This window comes from Columba livia, chromosome 3, assembly GCF_036013475.1.
Source record: "Columba livia isolate bColLiv1 breed racing homer chromosome 3, bColLiv1.pat.W.v2, whole genome shotgun sequence".
NCBI classification, from domain to species: Eukaryota; Metazoa; Chordata; class Aves; order Columbiformes; family Columbidae; genus Columba; species Columba livia.
In genome coordinates this window covers 4,006,673-4,021,713 of record NC_088604.1, presented here as the reverse complement: position 1 = coordinate 4,021,713, position 15,041 = coordinate 4,006,673, and the positions used below count along the sequence as shown (strand labels likewise).

Sequence of the window (15,041 nt, the reverse complement as noted above, 5' to 3'; positions counted from 1 at the left end):
TGCAAATCAGAACATGAGACCTCACCCCGCGATCTCCCTGCAATTGACTCAGCTGTCTCTCTGCTACAGATACCCAGCTGCAATCTCATGCTTCAAGGTGTGAGGTTGAGGTTTTGGTGGTTTTGCAGTTGTTCTTTCTCTCTTTGTGTGTGTGTGTTTGTTTTGTGTTGTGTTTTTTTGGTTTGGGTTGGGTTCCCCCCCCCCCTCTTTTATAAGGTCATGGAAAATACCATAGATCATTTCTAGGCCTTCACCAACATGCTGCAGGACATGCACGAGTGACATCAACCATCTTCTTTGGCACTGTAACCCCGTTAATTTTGTTATTCAACAACCCCATAACCTGCAACCAACTCGAGGGCACTTCAGTTCACAGGAGAGAGGTTGCGCAAGTCTTGTTTGCGACTACTGAGGTGTTGTGACTCCAGGTGGATCTGCAGCCCACCTTTAAATCCATTTCCATATGAAAATCCATATGAAAATATGGATATGAAAATAGTTTCCCCCCTGAGCCACCCTTATGTGGCTGTGGAAAGCTGCTCGTACCATCCTCTGAAGGGCAGCAGCAAACACTGGAGTTTCCCTGTACATCTCAGTTTTTAACCAAGACCCTACCAGAAAAGACACGCTGAACTTAAGCTGAGCATCACTGGTTCTAACTCCAGCTTTTATTTTTTGTTCAAATCAACAATCTATTGTTAAAGTAGCCCCAGACCCAGGGACACAGGACAGCAACAGCTTCTGGCTACTGCACAGAGATACACAGATCAACAAAGGAGGGACCACATCATCTCCGTTTCCAGATCTTTGCACTTTCAGGTTACCTTGGAGATCATGAGTTTTATATAACCCCTTATCACAAACATTGTTAGACACCCCCCAGATCTGTCTGGCTTGTGAACCCAGTTGCAACTGGTGACTTGACTGAGCCTCACAGTCCCTTCCTTAGGGGCCACCCCTATAATCTGTCAAAGAAGAACTATATATATTTTTTTTTTTTTTAATTGGCAGTTTGCCACAGAAATCCATCCTGTGGGTGCAGACGCCATGCCCGGCAGGCAGAAACAAGCTCCACCAAGAACTGCTGAGGGTGATTTTCTCCCCTCAGAAGGAGGCAACTGTCCCTGTGAGATCTGACACATGGAACAGCCGCTCACTTTTAACTACACCTAATTGCAGCCCATCGCACAGGTACAAGCAGAGGCAGAATTATCCAATACTCAATCAAGCTGTTTAGACAGAGGAATACACCTACTCCACTAACTCCACCATAAGGCATCAAGGGACAGGATCACTTCAGACCACAATGATCGCCCTCTCAACACTGTACATTTTCCCTTCCTCACAGTCAGAACAGGGGGACCAAAACACCCTGGAAATGGTCAAACTATTTACACTGTTGTGTCACTGTGACAAAAAAAAACCTGAGATGTAACATGTACAAGCACTTTCCTTTTTGCATCCAGAGGCACACAGCACTGCAGTGAGTCCTGTAGCCTCCACTGAGCACTGAACTCCGCCAACTCGCTGTCCTCAAGGAGCAAACTCAACAGCCTCAAAGAAACCATGAAGACCTTTCCAGGGCAACTAAGAACGTAGTTCAGAGGCCACCTAGACAAGTCCAGGAAAGCAGGGACACAAAGCCAGGTCACTCGGTGACTGGGGAAGGATCCCCATCCCCTGACAGTACCACAGGCTGGCACTGAGGACACCACCATGTAAGTCTCTTGTAGCTACCTGAGGGTCCAAAGGTTCCCTTCATCACTGCGTGTCCAAGGGGACACTGCTCCTTCTGGTAGATCTGAGGGTGCAGCCCTTTGCCCTGCAGCTTGCTGTGCAGCCAGTCTGAGCTGAACCGAATGGCACAGTCAAGCAGATGCTCCAGATCCGAGAGAGGCAAGAGAGAGCCTTGTGTTAATGGATGGATCTTGGCCAGGTACAAGACCTCATTCTTAATGATGTTCCCTGGAAAGAACCAGAAATAGGGAGACAATAAGAATGTTTCTTATCAAGATGATGCAGACCTGCGGCCCCAGTCTGTGACTTCTGCCTCAAGGATCACAGCTATTACAGCAATGTCATTCCCCGTATCTGACGTGGCATACAAAGAGTAGACTTATAACTGGGATTGGAATGGAATATGTTCTCTTCCACTACTCCGAAGAGGACTTTCCTTTTGTTCTCAAGTATGAGCCAATCCATACTCACTCACAGAAATTGTGCCAGGGGAAGTTTAGATTGGATATTAGGAAAAAAGTCTTCCCAGAAGGGGTTGTCAGGCATTGGAACAGGCTGCCCAGGGCAGTGGTGGAGTCACCATCCCTGGAGGGGTTTAAAAGACATGTAGATGAGCTTCTTAGGGACAATGGTTTAGTGCTAGAGTTCAGTTACGGTTGGACTCTATAATCTTGAGGGTCTCTTCCAACTGAAATGACTATGATTCTATGATCTGTGTCAGGGATAGTACAATACAATGCCACAAATGTCTTTAACTCCCTGATACTCCTCAGGCTGGACACCACCTCCCAAAGCTCTGTCACCAGGCTGAGCAGCTCCTTTACTTGGGCGCATCTCCCACAGGTGAGATGACCACATACCCACAAGCTGCACCAACCAGAAGCCATAAGACTAAGGAGTTAAATGCTTAGACACACAGCACTGGATCTGTAGACATCCCACCCTACCTTCCTCCATTTCTTGCTCTGCCACCATATCCTGGAACTCACCCAGCCCTGAAAAATATCTTTGGTCTAAGAGGGTGTAGCAGATGGGATTGGATGTGCGGAGAGCATCCAGCGCCCGGCCACGGTGGAATTCCACAGACAGGATGTCAGAGGCAGGATCAGCGCTTGGAGCGGAGCACCAGTGCATTCGGCAGTTGTAGAAAACAAGGAAGCCTCCGCTCTCAAAGTGCAGGACCAGCCTGGGAGAAGCAGACAAGTTAAAAAGTCTTGTTCCAGAGACATCCCTGAACCATATTCTGCTCTGCTGAAGAGACTTGCACAGACCGAGCAGAAAGAGGTAGCGGTGCAGCAAAAAGCACTGGGAAGTGAGAAAGAGCCTGCACATGACATAAGCTCGGGGAAAAGCACAGAGCAAGGCATCAGCCCATGGTAAGGACATCTCATGAGAGCCAGGGAGACACCTTCAAGTACCAGTTCCCCAAGCCCAGCTATTCTTTCCCCACAGTTCATCACCACACTTGCTCATGTGCACAGGGTGACAGCAGGCACTCCAACACACCAGGGCACCACCTTAGCGCAAAGTGGTCTCTTTTATGATTTCAGCCAAAAAAAAAAAAAACTCATTGTGAACCCACACAGCTTGTGGATAACTGCTCCTTCTGCTGCCCTGTGGTACCCAGATGAGAAACAGCAGCAGGCAGGGAGATGCATCAACATCTAAGTAGCACACAAAACTGACTATGTCTGAAATTATTTGTGTAGAAATAAAGCAATCCTCCAAAAGATTTCAGGATGGAGGAACAGGGAGCGTGTCCCTACCAAGGACACCACGTACAGAGGGGCCAGGCCTACCTTCTACATTATTAAGCACTCAGGTTAAACAGCTTCCAAGAACTGAGACCAAAGAATTTTCCTGTATTTACCTTCTCCTTGTTAAGTACATTTGCAATGGGACTTAGGACACACACTGCTGCCTTGAACAGCATCACTCTGACCTGTGATTCCAGCTGCCCTAGACATATGTTATTTCATAGAACCATAGAATAGTTTGGGTTGGAAGGGACCTTCCAAGCTCCTCCAGTGCCACCCCTGCCATGAGCAGGGACATCTTCACCAGCTCAGGTTGCTCAGAGCCCCGTCCAGCCTGGCCTGGGATGTCTCCAGGGATGGTTCATCCACCACCTCTCCGCCCAACCTGGGCCAGGCTCTCAACACCCTCAGCACAAACAATTTCTTCCTCATATCTGTCCTGAATCTCCCCTCCTTTATTTTAAAACCATCAGCCCTTGTCCTACCACAACAGGCCCTGCTCAAAAGTCTGTCCCCATCTTTGTTCTCAACCCTTTTTAAGTCCAGAAAGGCCTCAATAAGGTCTCCTGGAGCCTTCTCCAGGCTGAACACCCCAACTCTCTCAGTCTTTCCTCACAGCAGAGTGGTTCCAGCCCTCTGATCATCTTGGTGGCCTCATCTGAGACTTTTAAACCATGTAATTGGGAGAAACTGGCATTTTCAGAGCATGATTCAGTCTGACATCCTAAAAAATTCTCTCTTTGAATAAAGATCTTAAATGAGCTGGTACTATGATCCCCAGGCTAGCAGGTAATATGCATCCTACAAGTGCAATCACTTAATTCCCTCATCACATAAAACAAAGGAGATGAAACGCAGAGACAGCAGAAAGAAGTAAAGCATTATCAATTATGTAGCTGGGAAGAGGCAGAAGGCAGCAAAGGGCAGAAATCTCAGTTTCTTACTAAGGGTAGAAGAACATGCAGTACCAAGATAAGGTGTGTCTAAAGAAAATCATGATTAACTGATACTGTTGGGAGGCCTGCAAGACACCTACAACATAGGAATACTTAGGCAACAGTCTACTGTGGATTCCCTGGTTGAACATACCCCACAGCCAGTCATGCCATCCCTCCTGCCTACTTAAGACTTATCAGAAAGGAAAGAAATCACTAAGAGCATTCCCACACAAATCCAGTTTGAGATAGAAGAATGCCTCTCCAAAATGAGAGGCAAGGAGAAAGTTTGTGAGAAGAGGATTCCAAATACCTGGGTGTAGGGTCCTTCCAGTCCCCCCTCTTATTGCTTTTGTTTGCTCTTGAAAATTCATTTGCCCGAACGCTACCAAACAAGCCGAAGTGGATGCGCAGCCAGCTGCCCGGACCTCCTGCTGCACCTGGGACTTCAGACACGGAGTGCAGGAGTTCCTGCGGCTCCTCATCCTGGGGATATATCTGTGGAGCACAAACCTGTCCTTGCCCTCCCCAGGGAAAACTCGCCCCTCCAGCAGCATCTCTTTGCAGCACTGTGTCTTCTGCAGTTGGCCCCAAGGGACCTTCAGCTGTCACAAAGGCCAAGTACAAGTTCTTCCCATGAACCTGAGAAAAAAGGTGGGATGTATTTAGGATCCACATAACCTCTGGCTGTTTTCACACAAGTGATTATTGTCTACAACCTCTTTTAGACAGAACATACATAGAATCATAGAATAGTTTGGGTTGGAAATGACCTTCCAAAGCTCCCCCAGTGCCACCCCTGCCATGAGCAGGGACATCTTCACCAGCTCAGGTTGCTCAGAGCCCCGTCCAGCCTGGCCTGGGATGTCTCCAGGGATGGTTCATCCAACACCTCTCTGGCCAACCTGGAACAGGCTCTCACCACCCTCACTGTAAAAAATTTCTTCCTCATGCCTGGCCAAAACATGGGATTCATTGGCATCTGAGCCATTTCTGTCAGAGCTGCAGTTATCCTTTCAGCATCCCTTTTCATCTACGTGAAGCACAAGGTATTCAGATGCCACTCCACTGTGAAGCCCTCCCAGATGTTCCTGTCATGCCAAAGAGACGCACCAGGATGGACACTCAGGGTTTCAAAGTCTGTCATCTCTGCTTCTCATTTCTCCCCACTTTGTGCTGGCCTCAAGTGTCTCAGGCTAGGGTGACTTAACTCAAGGGTGGCTCTGAAGCCACAAATGGCTGTTGAGCAGCTCACATCTGTGCCCTGAGATGAGACCATCATGTAATTAGAGGTGAGGCTGCAGTAACATTTGGTCAGTCAAGTCCAAATCATCATCTGAAGGAGATCAGCCAAGTGAAAACCCCAACAGGACTGACCCAATGTGACTATCTCACAAGTGCCCACAGCACAGACATTTCAACCCAGCCAGGTGAAACCCTGCCCTCTGGTATGAGGGATTCCACTGTGCGCATTCACACCTGAGGGAAATGCAGCTTTTGTTTCTGACATCCACATCCTGAGGAAATCAACTCTCATCTTTGCACAAACAGCCCTTGCCAACACCAACTCCTCATCCCTCGAGAGGCACAGAACCAGCACATTAGCACAACTGGCCCAAAACTGCAAATAAATCTGGGCATTTCCACGTCCAGCCATATCACTGCAACAGCCTCTCCTCACAGTAACCTTGATTCCAAACTTCGCAACAAGGAACAATACTCCAAAATGGGCATTCACATCTCTTTGGCCACATGCACCTATTTTGTGGCTATAAATGAAGACAATGTTCCACCTCAACCAAAAGCTTGGTGTCATTCTCAAGTCATGCACCTTCTGTGATCCAGATGCAGGACTATCTGTGGCCGTTTGTCTCAGACTTGCCATGGACCGATAAGTTCACCTTTAGTATGTCTCACCTGGGAGTCCTGGAGCCTCAGGGCATTCAGGTCATTCACATTGATCTTCCGGCTGCTTCCCCCCACCTTGGCCACCACTTGTCCCACAAAAGGGGAGGTCAGCAGCTGGAACTTCCTCACCGATGGACCCTCCGGCATCTCCGGCAGCTGTTGAGGACCTTCTCACACTTGATGCCCTCGACTTAAAGGAAAGTTGCAACTCAGAAATACACAAGACCAGACAGAGGCTGAACTCAAACTCCCCGTCCCCTTTTTCCTCTTCAAGTTCCTGTGGCAAAGTCAATGGAGAGAAATAGGTTCCTTTCAGGCCCGGGGAAGTGGAGGAATTTCCATCCTTGGAGATAATAACTCAAAAAAAGGCCCTGAGCAACCCTTTTTTAATGTTAGTTTTCACTCCACGAGCAGGGATTTGGCCTGGAAATCTCCATAAGACATTTCCTACCACAAGTTCTCCAAGAGTCACAGAGGACCTTAAATTATTTTTAGCATCTCTCTCCTCAGCAGGAACAAGAGCTCTCCTAACTCCAACTATTCCCTCAGTCACAGCATTGATGTCCTAATACAAAGGAAGAATGCAACCTTACATAAATATTATCAAATAGTTTAGGTTGGAAGGGACCTTCAAAGCTCCCCCAGTGCAACCCGTGCCATGAGCAGGGACATCTTCACCAGCTCAGGTTGCTCAGAGCCCCGTCCAGCCTGGCCTGGGATGTCTCCAGGGATGGTTCATCCACCACCTCTCTGGCCAACCTGGGACAGTGTTTCACTCCATGTGCTGCAGAGCACAAACCAAAGCCCTCTTGGAAGAGCTCAAGAGGAAAACATATCAGGGAACATCACCTGGATCCAAGACATGAAATTCAAGGTATTAACTGGTCACACAAACTAGCTTTACCAGGAATAAACCACTGAGCATTACTCCTGTGTCTCCTAGAGCATGGGATAATTACTCACAGGGCTGCTCCAGTTTCCCCCAAAACAGCTGCGTATTGTGTTCAGACCAAGAGTCAGCTAAAGAGATGTTCCTCCTGCCAAAGGCACCAGCAGCAAGCTGGATCCCTGGGAGCAGCGTTTGGCCACTGGACACACATCATCCAAGGGCTCTACCCATGTCCTGGGCCCTTTGGGTTCCCCTCCTGACCATCCAGGCACTGGCTTTGTGTCAGGCAACACAAAATGAGCTGCAGGACAACTCACAAAGCCCAACTCAAGCTCCAAGGAAGCTCATCCCCTGCAGAGCTGTGCAGATCCAGCTGCTGCCAGTTTGGTTCACAGCAGGCTTGTTGAGAGGGACTGCAAGTGCTGAGCACTTTGTAGAGTTTTAATGCACATGGTCCCCCAGCTGCAGCCCCTCTGGGCAGCAGAGTAATGCTCGTCTTCAAGAGGAGAGCCTGCCCTTTCCCCCAGGACATCAGAAGAACCAGCATCAGCTGCCTCTGGTCTTCTTCTCTCCAGGAACCTCCCTGCTTCACCTTTTTACTCCAGACCCACTTCAGTCTCTTTCAAAATGCTTTCTCCTCCAAGGAGGAGGATAACAAGCCCCAAACTTCTGCAGACCATGACACCCATCTTGCCATGAGCATGACCACTGCACTCCAGAGCCTGTCCCAGCAAGACACCTGAGCTGGTACCATTACAGATCTGGGGCAGGGAGCTAGGAGAAACCCTCCCCATGCATGGGCTCATTTCCAGTCCTTGTGCTCAGACACAAGCCAAGCACCCACACTGGGACATGACAAAGCTGCCAGCTTCACCTGCCTCAACCCAGCTTCGCCTGCACCCAGGGGTTGCAGACCCACATCTTGCTGCAGAGCAAGACCCACCATGGCCTCACACCCCCACACAAGGCTCCCACAGGGATTCTGAGGAACAGCCCTGACTCTCCACGTGCAATTAAGGGAGGGAAGAGCTCCTCATCTTCTCACACTCAGCCAAGTATCAACTTATAGTTTTGCAAAACAACTGAGTCCATGCTTGTCACCTCATTCCACCCCATGTCTCCCCAGGGCAGTGGAGACACCCATTCTATTCCCTCCAAACGCCATATTTCTGCATCCAGCCCTCAAGTCCTTCCCAGGCCTACCTGGTGCTTGCAGCTGGGGAAGAGACCACACAGCCTTGCCCTCCTTATCATGGGATCATTTTGGTTGGAAGAGACCCTCAAGATCATTGAGTCCAACCATTAATGCAACACTGCCACTAAACCACATCCTTAAGAACCTCATCTACACATCTTTTAAACTCCTCCAGGGATGGTGACTCCACCACTTCCCTGGGCAGCCTGTTCCAATGTTCAACAATCCTTTCCATGAAGAAATTGTTCCTAATATCCAATCTGAACCTCCCCTGGCACAACTTGAGGCCATTTCCTCTTGTCCTATTGCTTTTTACTTAGAAGAAGAGACCAACACCTTCCATAGCCCCTCCTCTCCCCACCTAGTTTGCCTCCCAACATCTCCCACAGCCTTTCCACCCTCTCCCTAACCAAACTACCCACCCTTAATGTTATCTTCTGCACCCAAAACCCTTCCACCCACCCACTTTTATAGGGGAGGAGGGCCTTCCACCCTCAAATACCAGAGGAGCTCCCTGGTTGGCTGGTGTGGGAGGAAAAGGTGGGGTTTCAGGCACTGGTTGCACTCACACAACGAGTTGCAGTGGTATCCAGGGCCTGGTTTGACGAGGAGTGACACTGTGTACTCTGGGGAGAAGGTTGGGTGCTCGTAGAAGGGGTGTGCTTGCTGGAAAACTAGTTGTTTTTGGGTTAAGGGTGGTGCCTCTCAGTTGAGCTGGAAGCAATTAGAGCAATTAGGCTGAACAATTAGGCCAAACCAGGTCATTGAGCAGTCCAAAAAGATAAGTCATAATAGTATTAAAGTGCCCCGAGAAGCTTTGCACTTCTGCACAGTGTTAAGAAGATATTATTTGCTGCATGGAAAACATATTGGGTGCTTTTCTCTGTTTGTATTAAAGTCATAGACTAGTTTGGGTTGGAAGGGATCTTAGAGACCACCTCATTCCAACCACCTGCCATAAGCAGGGCCACCTTCTGCTAGACCAGGCTGCTCAAAGTCTCATCCAGCCTGGCCTTGAATTGCTCCATTGCTGGGTGTGTTACTTCTGGTGTTTGTCATCCTGTGTTGCCCATCCCAGGTCCTACCTACAAGAAGGGATTCTGTGGGACTCTAGGACTTGGAGACGTTGTCTCCTGCACTGCCTCATTGCTTAGGAGTCCCTAAGTCTGAGCAATTAATTTACCAATTATTCTGCTTCTCATTAGAATCTAATGTTTATTCAGAAAAAACATCTCCACCGTGAGGGTGCTCAAACATTGGAAGAGGAACCCAGAGAGGTTCTAGGTTTTCCATCCTTGGGGATATTCAACATGTCACTGAACGGGGCCCTGAGAAGCCTGATCCAATCCCTTCTGATTTAAATTACTCTGTAATTCTGTCATTATGAGGACAGGAACCATTGCACCATGTCTTCTCCAGGTGCACTTCATAGGTGATCATTTACCCCCAGCCCTCCCTGAGAAGCCCATGAGGGTAGTCAAAGTCAAACAGCAACCTTCTGGTTTTATTATCATTGTTTTATTTCCATTAGTCCTAAAGGTGTAGAAGTTATGTGGATTGGTAGCCATACTACTTCATAATATATATTTTTTTTACATTTTTAAATAATTACAACTTGTTCAGTTGGTTGGTTTCCCTCTCTCCCTTACAAATAAGTGTCTGTCTCCATGAGACCTTCCCAGAAGACCTGGGAAGCTTCTAACTTTATACATGGGGAGAAAAAAAATAAGGCAAAACAAAACACCACCCCTGACATAGTCACAGCTTCAATGTTAAATTAGGAGTTGTTGATTGGTTTTAAAGCTCCCTTACAATATTCCTGAGCTCCTCCTGACTGCACCCTCTCCAGCCAGCCCATAACATTGCAAGTGAAATACAGATTTTGCCTGATCAATTTACAAAATAACTGAAGTGATTCCAGATATTGCACTTCCACAAAGAGGAAAGACATCTAGACATGGTTAAATGACCTTTCCACTGCTCTGGCTCCTGGTTCTTATCTGCCCATCTCACTCTGGTGACCACTGAGCCCTTGCAAAGATCTGGTTTGACACAACCAAACCTTCTGCTAAAAACCCTTTGACATCAAAATTTGCATGTGTGATTAATGGTGACCTCCAAGGGAACAAATCCTGCAAATGCCTTTATCATGCTTAAATGTTTTGCAGGACTAGGCCCTTCCCTCTTACTCCTCAGGGCAGGAATAGTTCTTGGTGCTGCATTTGTGTAGGACCTGGCTTGCTACTGTCCTCACTATGTTCTCTAGCAATTATAATAGAAATAATTATTTTGCCTTAACAGATTTGTAATAATTGTATCTTATTTCATTAACAAATCAAGCTCTAAATACCTCCCCTTCCCTTTCATGGGAAAGAAGGCAGAACTCAGATTGAACCCAGAATTTGGTAAGTTGCCCCTTCTGCTGGAGTGAGCTGAGTGTCCTGAGGCTGGTCGCACTTTTATCCTCCCATCCTGTGAGTATCCTTCATCTGTCACTTCTGGTGTTTGTCAACCTGCATTGGTCATCCCATTTCCTACCTACAAGAAGAGGCTCTGTGTGACCCCAGTGCTTGGAGATGATGTTCAGCCTCCTGCAATGACTCATTTTTTTGTGAGTCTCTAAGTCTGAGCAATTAATTTACCAATTATTTTGATTCTCATTAGAATCTAACCTTTATTTGGAAAAACATTTTCGCTATGAGGGTGGTAAACACTGGAGCAAGAACCCAGAGAGGCTTCAGCATTTCTATTCTTGAGGATATTCAACACTTGACTGAACAGGGCCCTGAGAAACCTGATCTAATCCCTTCTGATTTAATTATTCCATAATTCTATTGTTACAAGCTCCATCGAACAGGACCCATCTCTTATGGTATGTTTGTACAGCACCTGGCACAATGGTGCTCCATCCAAAGTCAACATTTCACCAGCTTGATATCAGTGTTGGTCAGAATACAGCAAATGCTGTTCTACAGCGGTTCTGGATGATTGAGAAGAACAGCAGAACAGGTGTATCTGGACTTCTACTGCTCATGGTGAAAAAGGGGGACAAAAGAGGTAATTTCTACCACTAAAGAGAACCAAGTTGTCCTCCCAGCCCCAAAACCTCACCATTTGAAAGCAGACATCTTGTTTTGTTACCATGGTCCTTGTAAATGCTCCTCACTCTGTTTCAAGAATTATTTTTAAGGCTTTGAGGAAGGCTTAGAACCAATTAACGAATCTCTACCATGATTATTCAGGTAACCTGAGGGAGCATCAGGCAGTCTGATGTCCTGCAGGGTTTTTTTTCCCCTCCTGCATCGCAAGCAGACTCCTTCATGGCATCTCAGAGTGTGTTTTAAAGGGCAGGAGAAAAATTCAGCCAGGGATTTTAGCTTTGAGGGCAGGAGGAGGAGAGCAGTAATAAGGCAAGGTGGACAGAAGCTCTGGGAGCATCCGTATGAAAAGAGAAATGGGGCATGTGATTGGTCTGGACTTTAGCTCCTCTGCAGGAGATCGCCTGTTCCCCTCCCTCTCGGGTTGTCCAGGGTGGTTCTGGGTGTCTCAGACGTGTGCGTTAGCCAAGAGGCATCTTTGTGGTGCGTGATTCTCCGTTACGGACAGGAATTCACAGCCAGGTCTCAAGAGAGCTCAGTTGCCATTGACAAAGGAATATATTAATAGTTCAAGGAGGATGCTGGCTAAAGACCTGCATGCCCAGGAAGAAACAACTCTATGTTTTCACCCCAAATTTGTATTTTTTAAATGCTATTTCTGGCCTCTTCTCTGCAGCCTACCATGCTGGAGCAGAATCATGGAATTTCATTTATTTTTATCCATGTTTCATGAATGTGTTTTCCTTGTCCGAAACTAGCACTAATGAGGCTAATGTATTTGCTCAGCCGCACGAAGTGGGAAGTGGTGTAAACACCATCCAACCATTTCCATGGCATCACTGCCATGGTATTTTTCTCCGGGTAGTGCAGAGGCTCTGTCACCCCTTCCCAAAACCCTGCAGATATGAGTTACGCAGAGCACAGGGAATGTGAAAGGGTCCAGGTCTCTACTGTCACTTCAGTCCCAGTCTTTATCGCGACCAGTCCAGTTGAATCCTTCTCCTTAAAGAAGCTTTTCTCCCATCTGGAAGAAAACGGTGAGTTCAAACAAAGACAATACAATGCCATGCTTTTGATTCAGATGTGTATGCGGCTTTCCTCTTCGCCAAGCCGGGTATCTTGGTGGAAACACTCTTTGTGGGAATGTTAAACAGTGGGAGATGGAGGATGGCACATTTTGGGTGGGGGATGCACAATCCCTCTTCTAGATTTTTCTCTTGGTAGTTCAGTACTCGAGTTGTGGGTGCAGGGAGGACAGAGAGAAGCTGGGAAGGCAAGAAGAATAACAGAGTTTGAGAGCAGACAGAAATAAAGGCAGAGAATCTTGTAGGATGAGGTCTCCCAGAAATTCGCTGCCTGGAAATGGAAATTTCCTCCTTTGAAATGTTGATGAAAACATCATGGCAAGCATCTGGTGAAGCACTTTGCACAGGGGAGCTGTGGCATCTGCGATGCTGGAGTTTGTTAAGCACATGCTGGAGAAAGAGCAGCTAGGGCTGGTAGGTAGAAGTGATCCCTTTGGGAAAAGGGAATGAGTCAGTAGAGCTCTCAGCATCTCTTCCAACCCCATTTGCTAGGGTTCCCTGGTTACTGAGAGCCTTATGGGCGAGAAAAAATACGAGTCTCATTTAATACTCGTGCATGAATGGAGTTATGCTTCTCTTGCAGGCAAGCAAGTCTGTGCACATGCTTGGTAAAGAAATCGGCCCCTGCCTACATCCATTAGAGGCTGAAGCCTTTGCTTGTGGCAAAAGGTGAAGTCCTAAAGGGTTAGACATGTGAAATGGTCATGAGCCAGCTGTTAGGGGGAAAGCGGACACTCACAGTACAGCCAAAAAGAAGTGGCAGTCAGATTTCATCAATGACATCAAAACCAGCAGAAAAGTATGCAAAATAATTAAATTAGCTGTCTCAAAAAGCGATGACACAGCAGTGTTAGAAGAGCGTCTTTCACATGCTGTGCTCTTGAATGATTTCTAAGCCTGGCTTGTTGCTTTCCATAAGGGAACAGTCTCCTCCAGCATTTGATGACCAATGTGGGTCTCCTCTACCTGCTTCCAGAAGGTTCCTCCTTCCAAAATCCCCCTTTGACTTTGGACAGACCTTCTCCAGGCTCAGCTAACAACCTTTTGGAAACACAGTCCCATGATTTTGTAATGATAAATAGGAAAGGAGTTACTATTAAATATGGACATTCATTAGGTTTTCAGACTATCTAGGAAAATGAAGACAACGCTCTAGATGTGTGAGCTGAGGATGTATGTGAGGGAGGGTCTCCTTTTTCTGTGCCCTGCATCATATCAAATCCTCTAAAGCCACCACCGCATGTCTAGTGAAGTCTATTCAACAAACTGTTCTGGAACTGGCTTCATTTGGTGGAAGATCACTGAATTTGGGTAGTGAGAAGATGGTGACATTTTCTTCTGGTCAGGAAAAGAACAGATGGTGACAGATTAAAAAAAAACCAAGTGTCTCTGTTCCACCATCATCTGAGTCTTAAATGCCAGATGTTTTTAAATAAACAAAGCTCAAGAATTGTGTCCAACTTTGTGTTTCTGGCTGTTCTGTAGAGGATGGTGGCAATCAAATGGAGAGGCTCATTTAAAGTGGGGGGAAAAAGGCTTGAAGTCCATCAATTACTTTGAGATTTGAGTCTTCTCTGTTGGTTTCGTGAGAGCTCTCCTACACCTCAAATAAGTCCTCTTTACCTCTTTGCTGGAACATCTCACAAAGGGAGAGAAGATGGGAGAGCAGGGGAGGTGGGAAACAACATTGACTTGATGATTACGTGGCATCTTCTTCATCTCTCAAGTGGATCAGCCTGAAGTCCATGGGTGGAAGACCAGCTTATGCAGTTATGATGTCCCCATGGTTTTCAGCTAACACCAGGCTGTTCCAGGAGTCCTGTTTGGAGCTGGTTTGGGGAGACTGGCTGATTGCTGACTGGTAAGCCTGCGGGGAAAGCTTCAGAGCTGAAATTGCAGGGTGAATAGATGATCCATGGCCGGACACGGCAGAGACTGAGAATGCCTATGGATAAAGGAAAATCCCGTGAACAAAGCTTCAAAACATAGTGGACCATATGAATCCCTTTATGGGGGGCTGGTGCTATTGCAATAACACATCTGTGGGCTTGCTGTGGAGCTCCAGATTGCAGCTTATGCATGATCATAGAATCACAGAGTCATTTTAGTTGGAAGAGACCCTTAAGATCATCGAGTCCAACCATAACCTAAATCTGCCACTAAACTATGTCCCTGAGAACCTCATCTCCATGTCTGTTCAACCCTCCAGGGATGGTGACTCCAGCACTGCCCTGGGCAGCCTGTTCCAATGCCCCACAGCCCTTTGGGGAAGAAATTGTTCCCCAGATCCAACCTCAACCTCCCCTGGCGCAACTTGAGGCCGTTTCCTCTGCTCCTGGCGCTTGTTCCTGGGGAACAGAGCCCGACCCCCCCTGGCTCCAAGCTCCTTTCAGGCAGTTCAGAGATCAAAAGGTCTCCCCTCAGCTACTCTTCTCCA

The 15,041-nt window shown here is 47.3% G+C and overlaps 2 protein-coding genes across 7 annotated transcripts in view; both read right to left on the bottom strand.

Annotated features, from left to right (window-relative positions):
* Window positions 1-575: 575 nt before the first annotated feature.
* On the bottom strand, window positions 576-9,275 carry NEIL2 (nei like DNA glycosylase 2). The gene is made up of 5 exons (XM_065055633.1): window positions 8,430-9,275; window positions 6,347-6,527; window positions 4,743-5,071; window positions 2,727-2,923; window positions 576-1,965 (listed from the first exon to the last, which is right to left on the bottom strand). Exons 2-5 carry the CDS (start codon window positions 6,482-6,484, stop codon window positions 1,649-1,651), a joined length of 981 nt encoding a protein of 326 aa, XP_064911705.1. The 5' UTR covers window positions 6,485-6,527; window positions 8,430-9,275; the 3' UTR covers window positions 576-1,648.
* A 648-nt stretch (window positions 9,276-9,923) lies between these two features.
* GATA4 (GATA binding protein 4) overlaps window positions 9,924-15,041 on the bottom strand; it is a 32,722-nt gene continuing 27,604 nt past the window's right edge. For all 6 annotated transcript variants that reach the window (XM_065055631.1, XM_065055630.1, XM_065055629.1 and 3 more), the window contains one exon: window positions 9,924-14,549. In XM_065055631.1, coding sequence (XP_064911703.1) covers window positions 14,367-14,549 — 183 coding nt within the window. In that variant the 3' untranslated portion in view covers window positions 9,924-14,366. The remainder of the gene's footprint in view (window positions 14,550-15,041) is intronic.

Excerpts from the sequence above, each read along its gene's own strand:
- NEIL2 (XM_065055633.1), bottom strand. The coding sequence starts at position 6,484 with ATGCCGGAGGGTCCATCGGTGAGGAAGTTCCAGCTGCTGACCTCCCCT. Across the intron at positions 2,924-4,742 it reads TGGAAGGACCCTACACCCAG|GCTGGTCCTGCACTTTGAGA; the intron begins GTATTTGGAATC and ends TGCTTCTCCCAG. Across the intron at positions 1,966-2,726 it reads AAGATATTTTTCAGGGCTGG|GGAACATCATTAAGAATGAG; the intron begins GTGAGTTCCAGG and ends GGTTCTTTCCAG.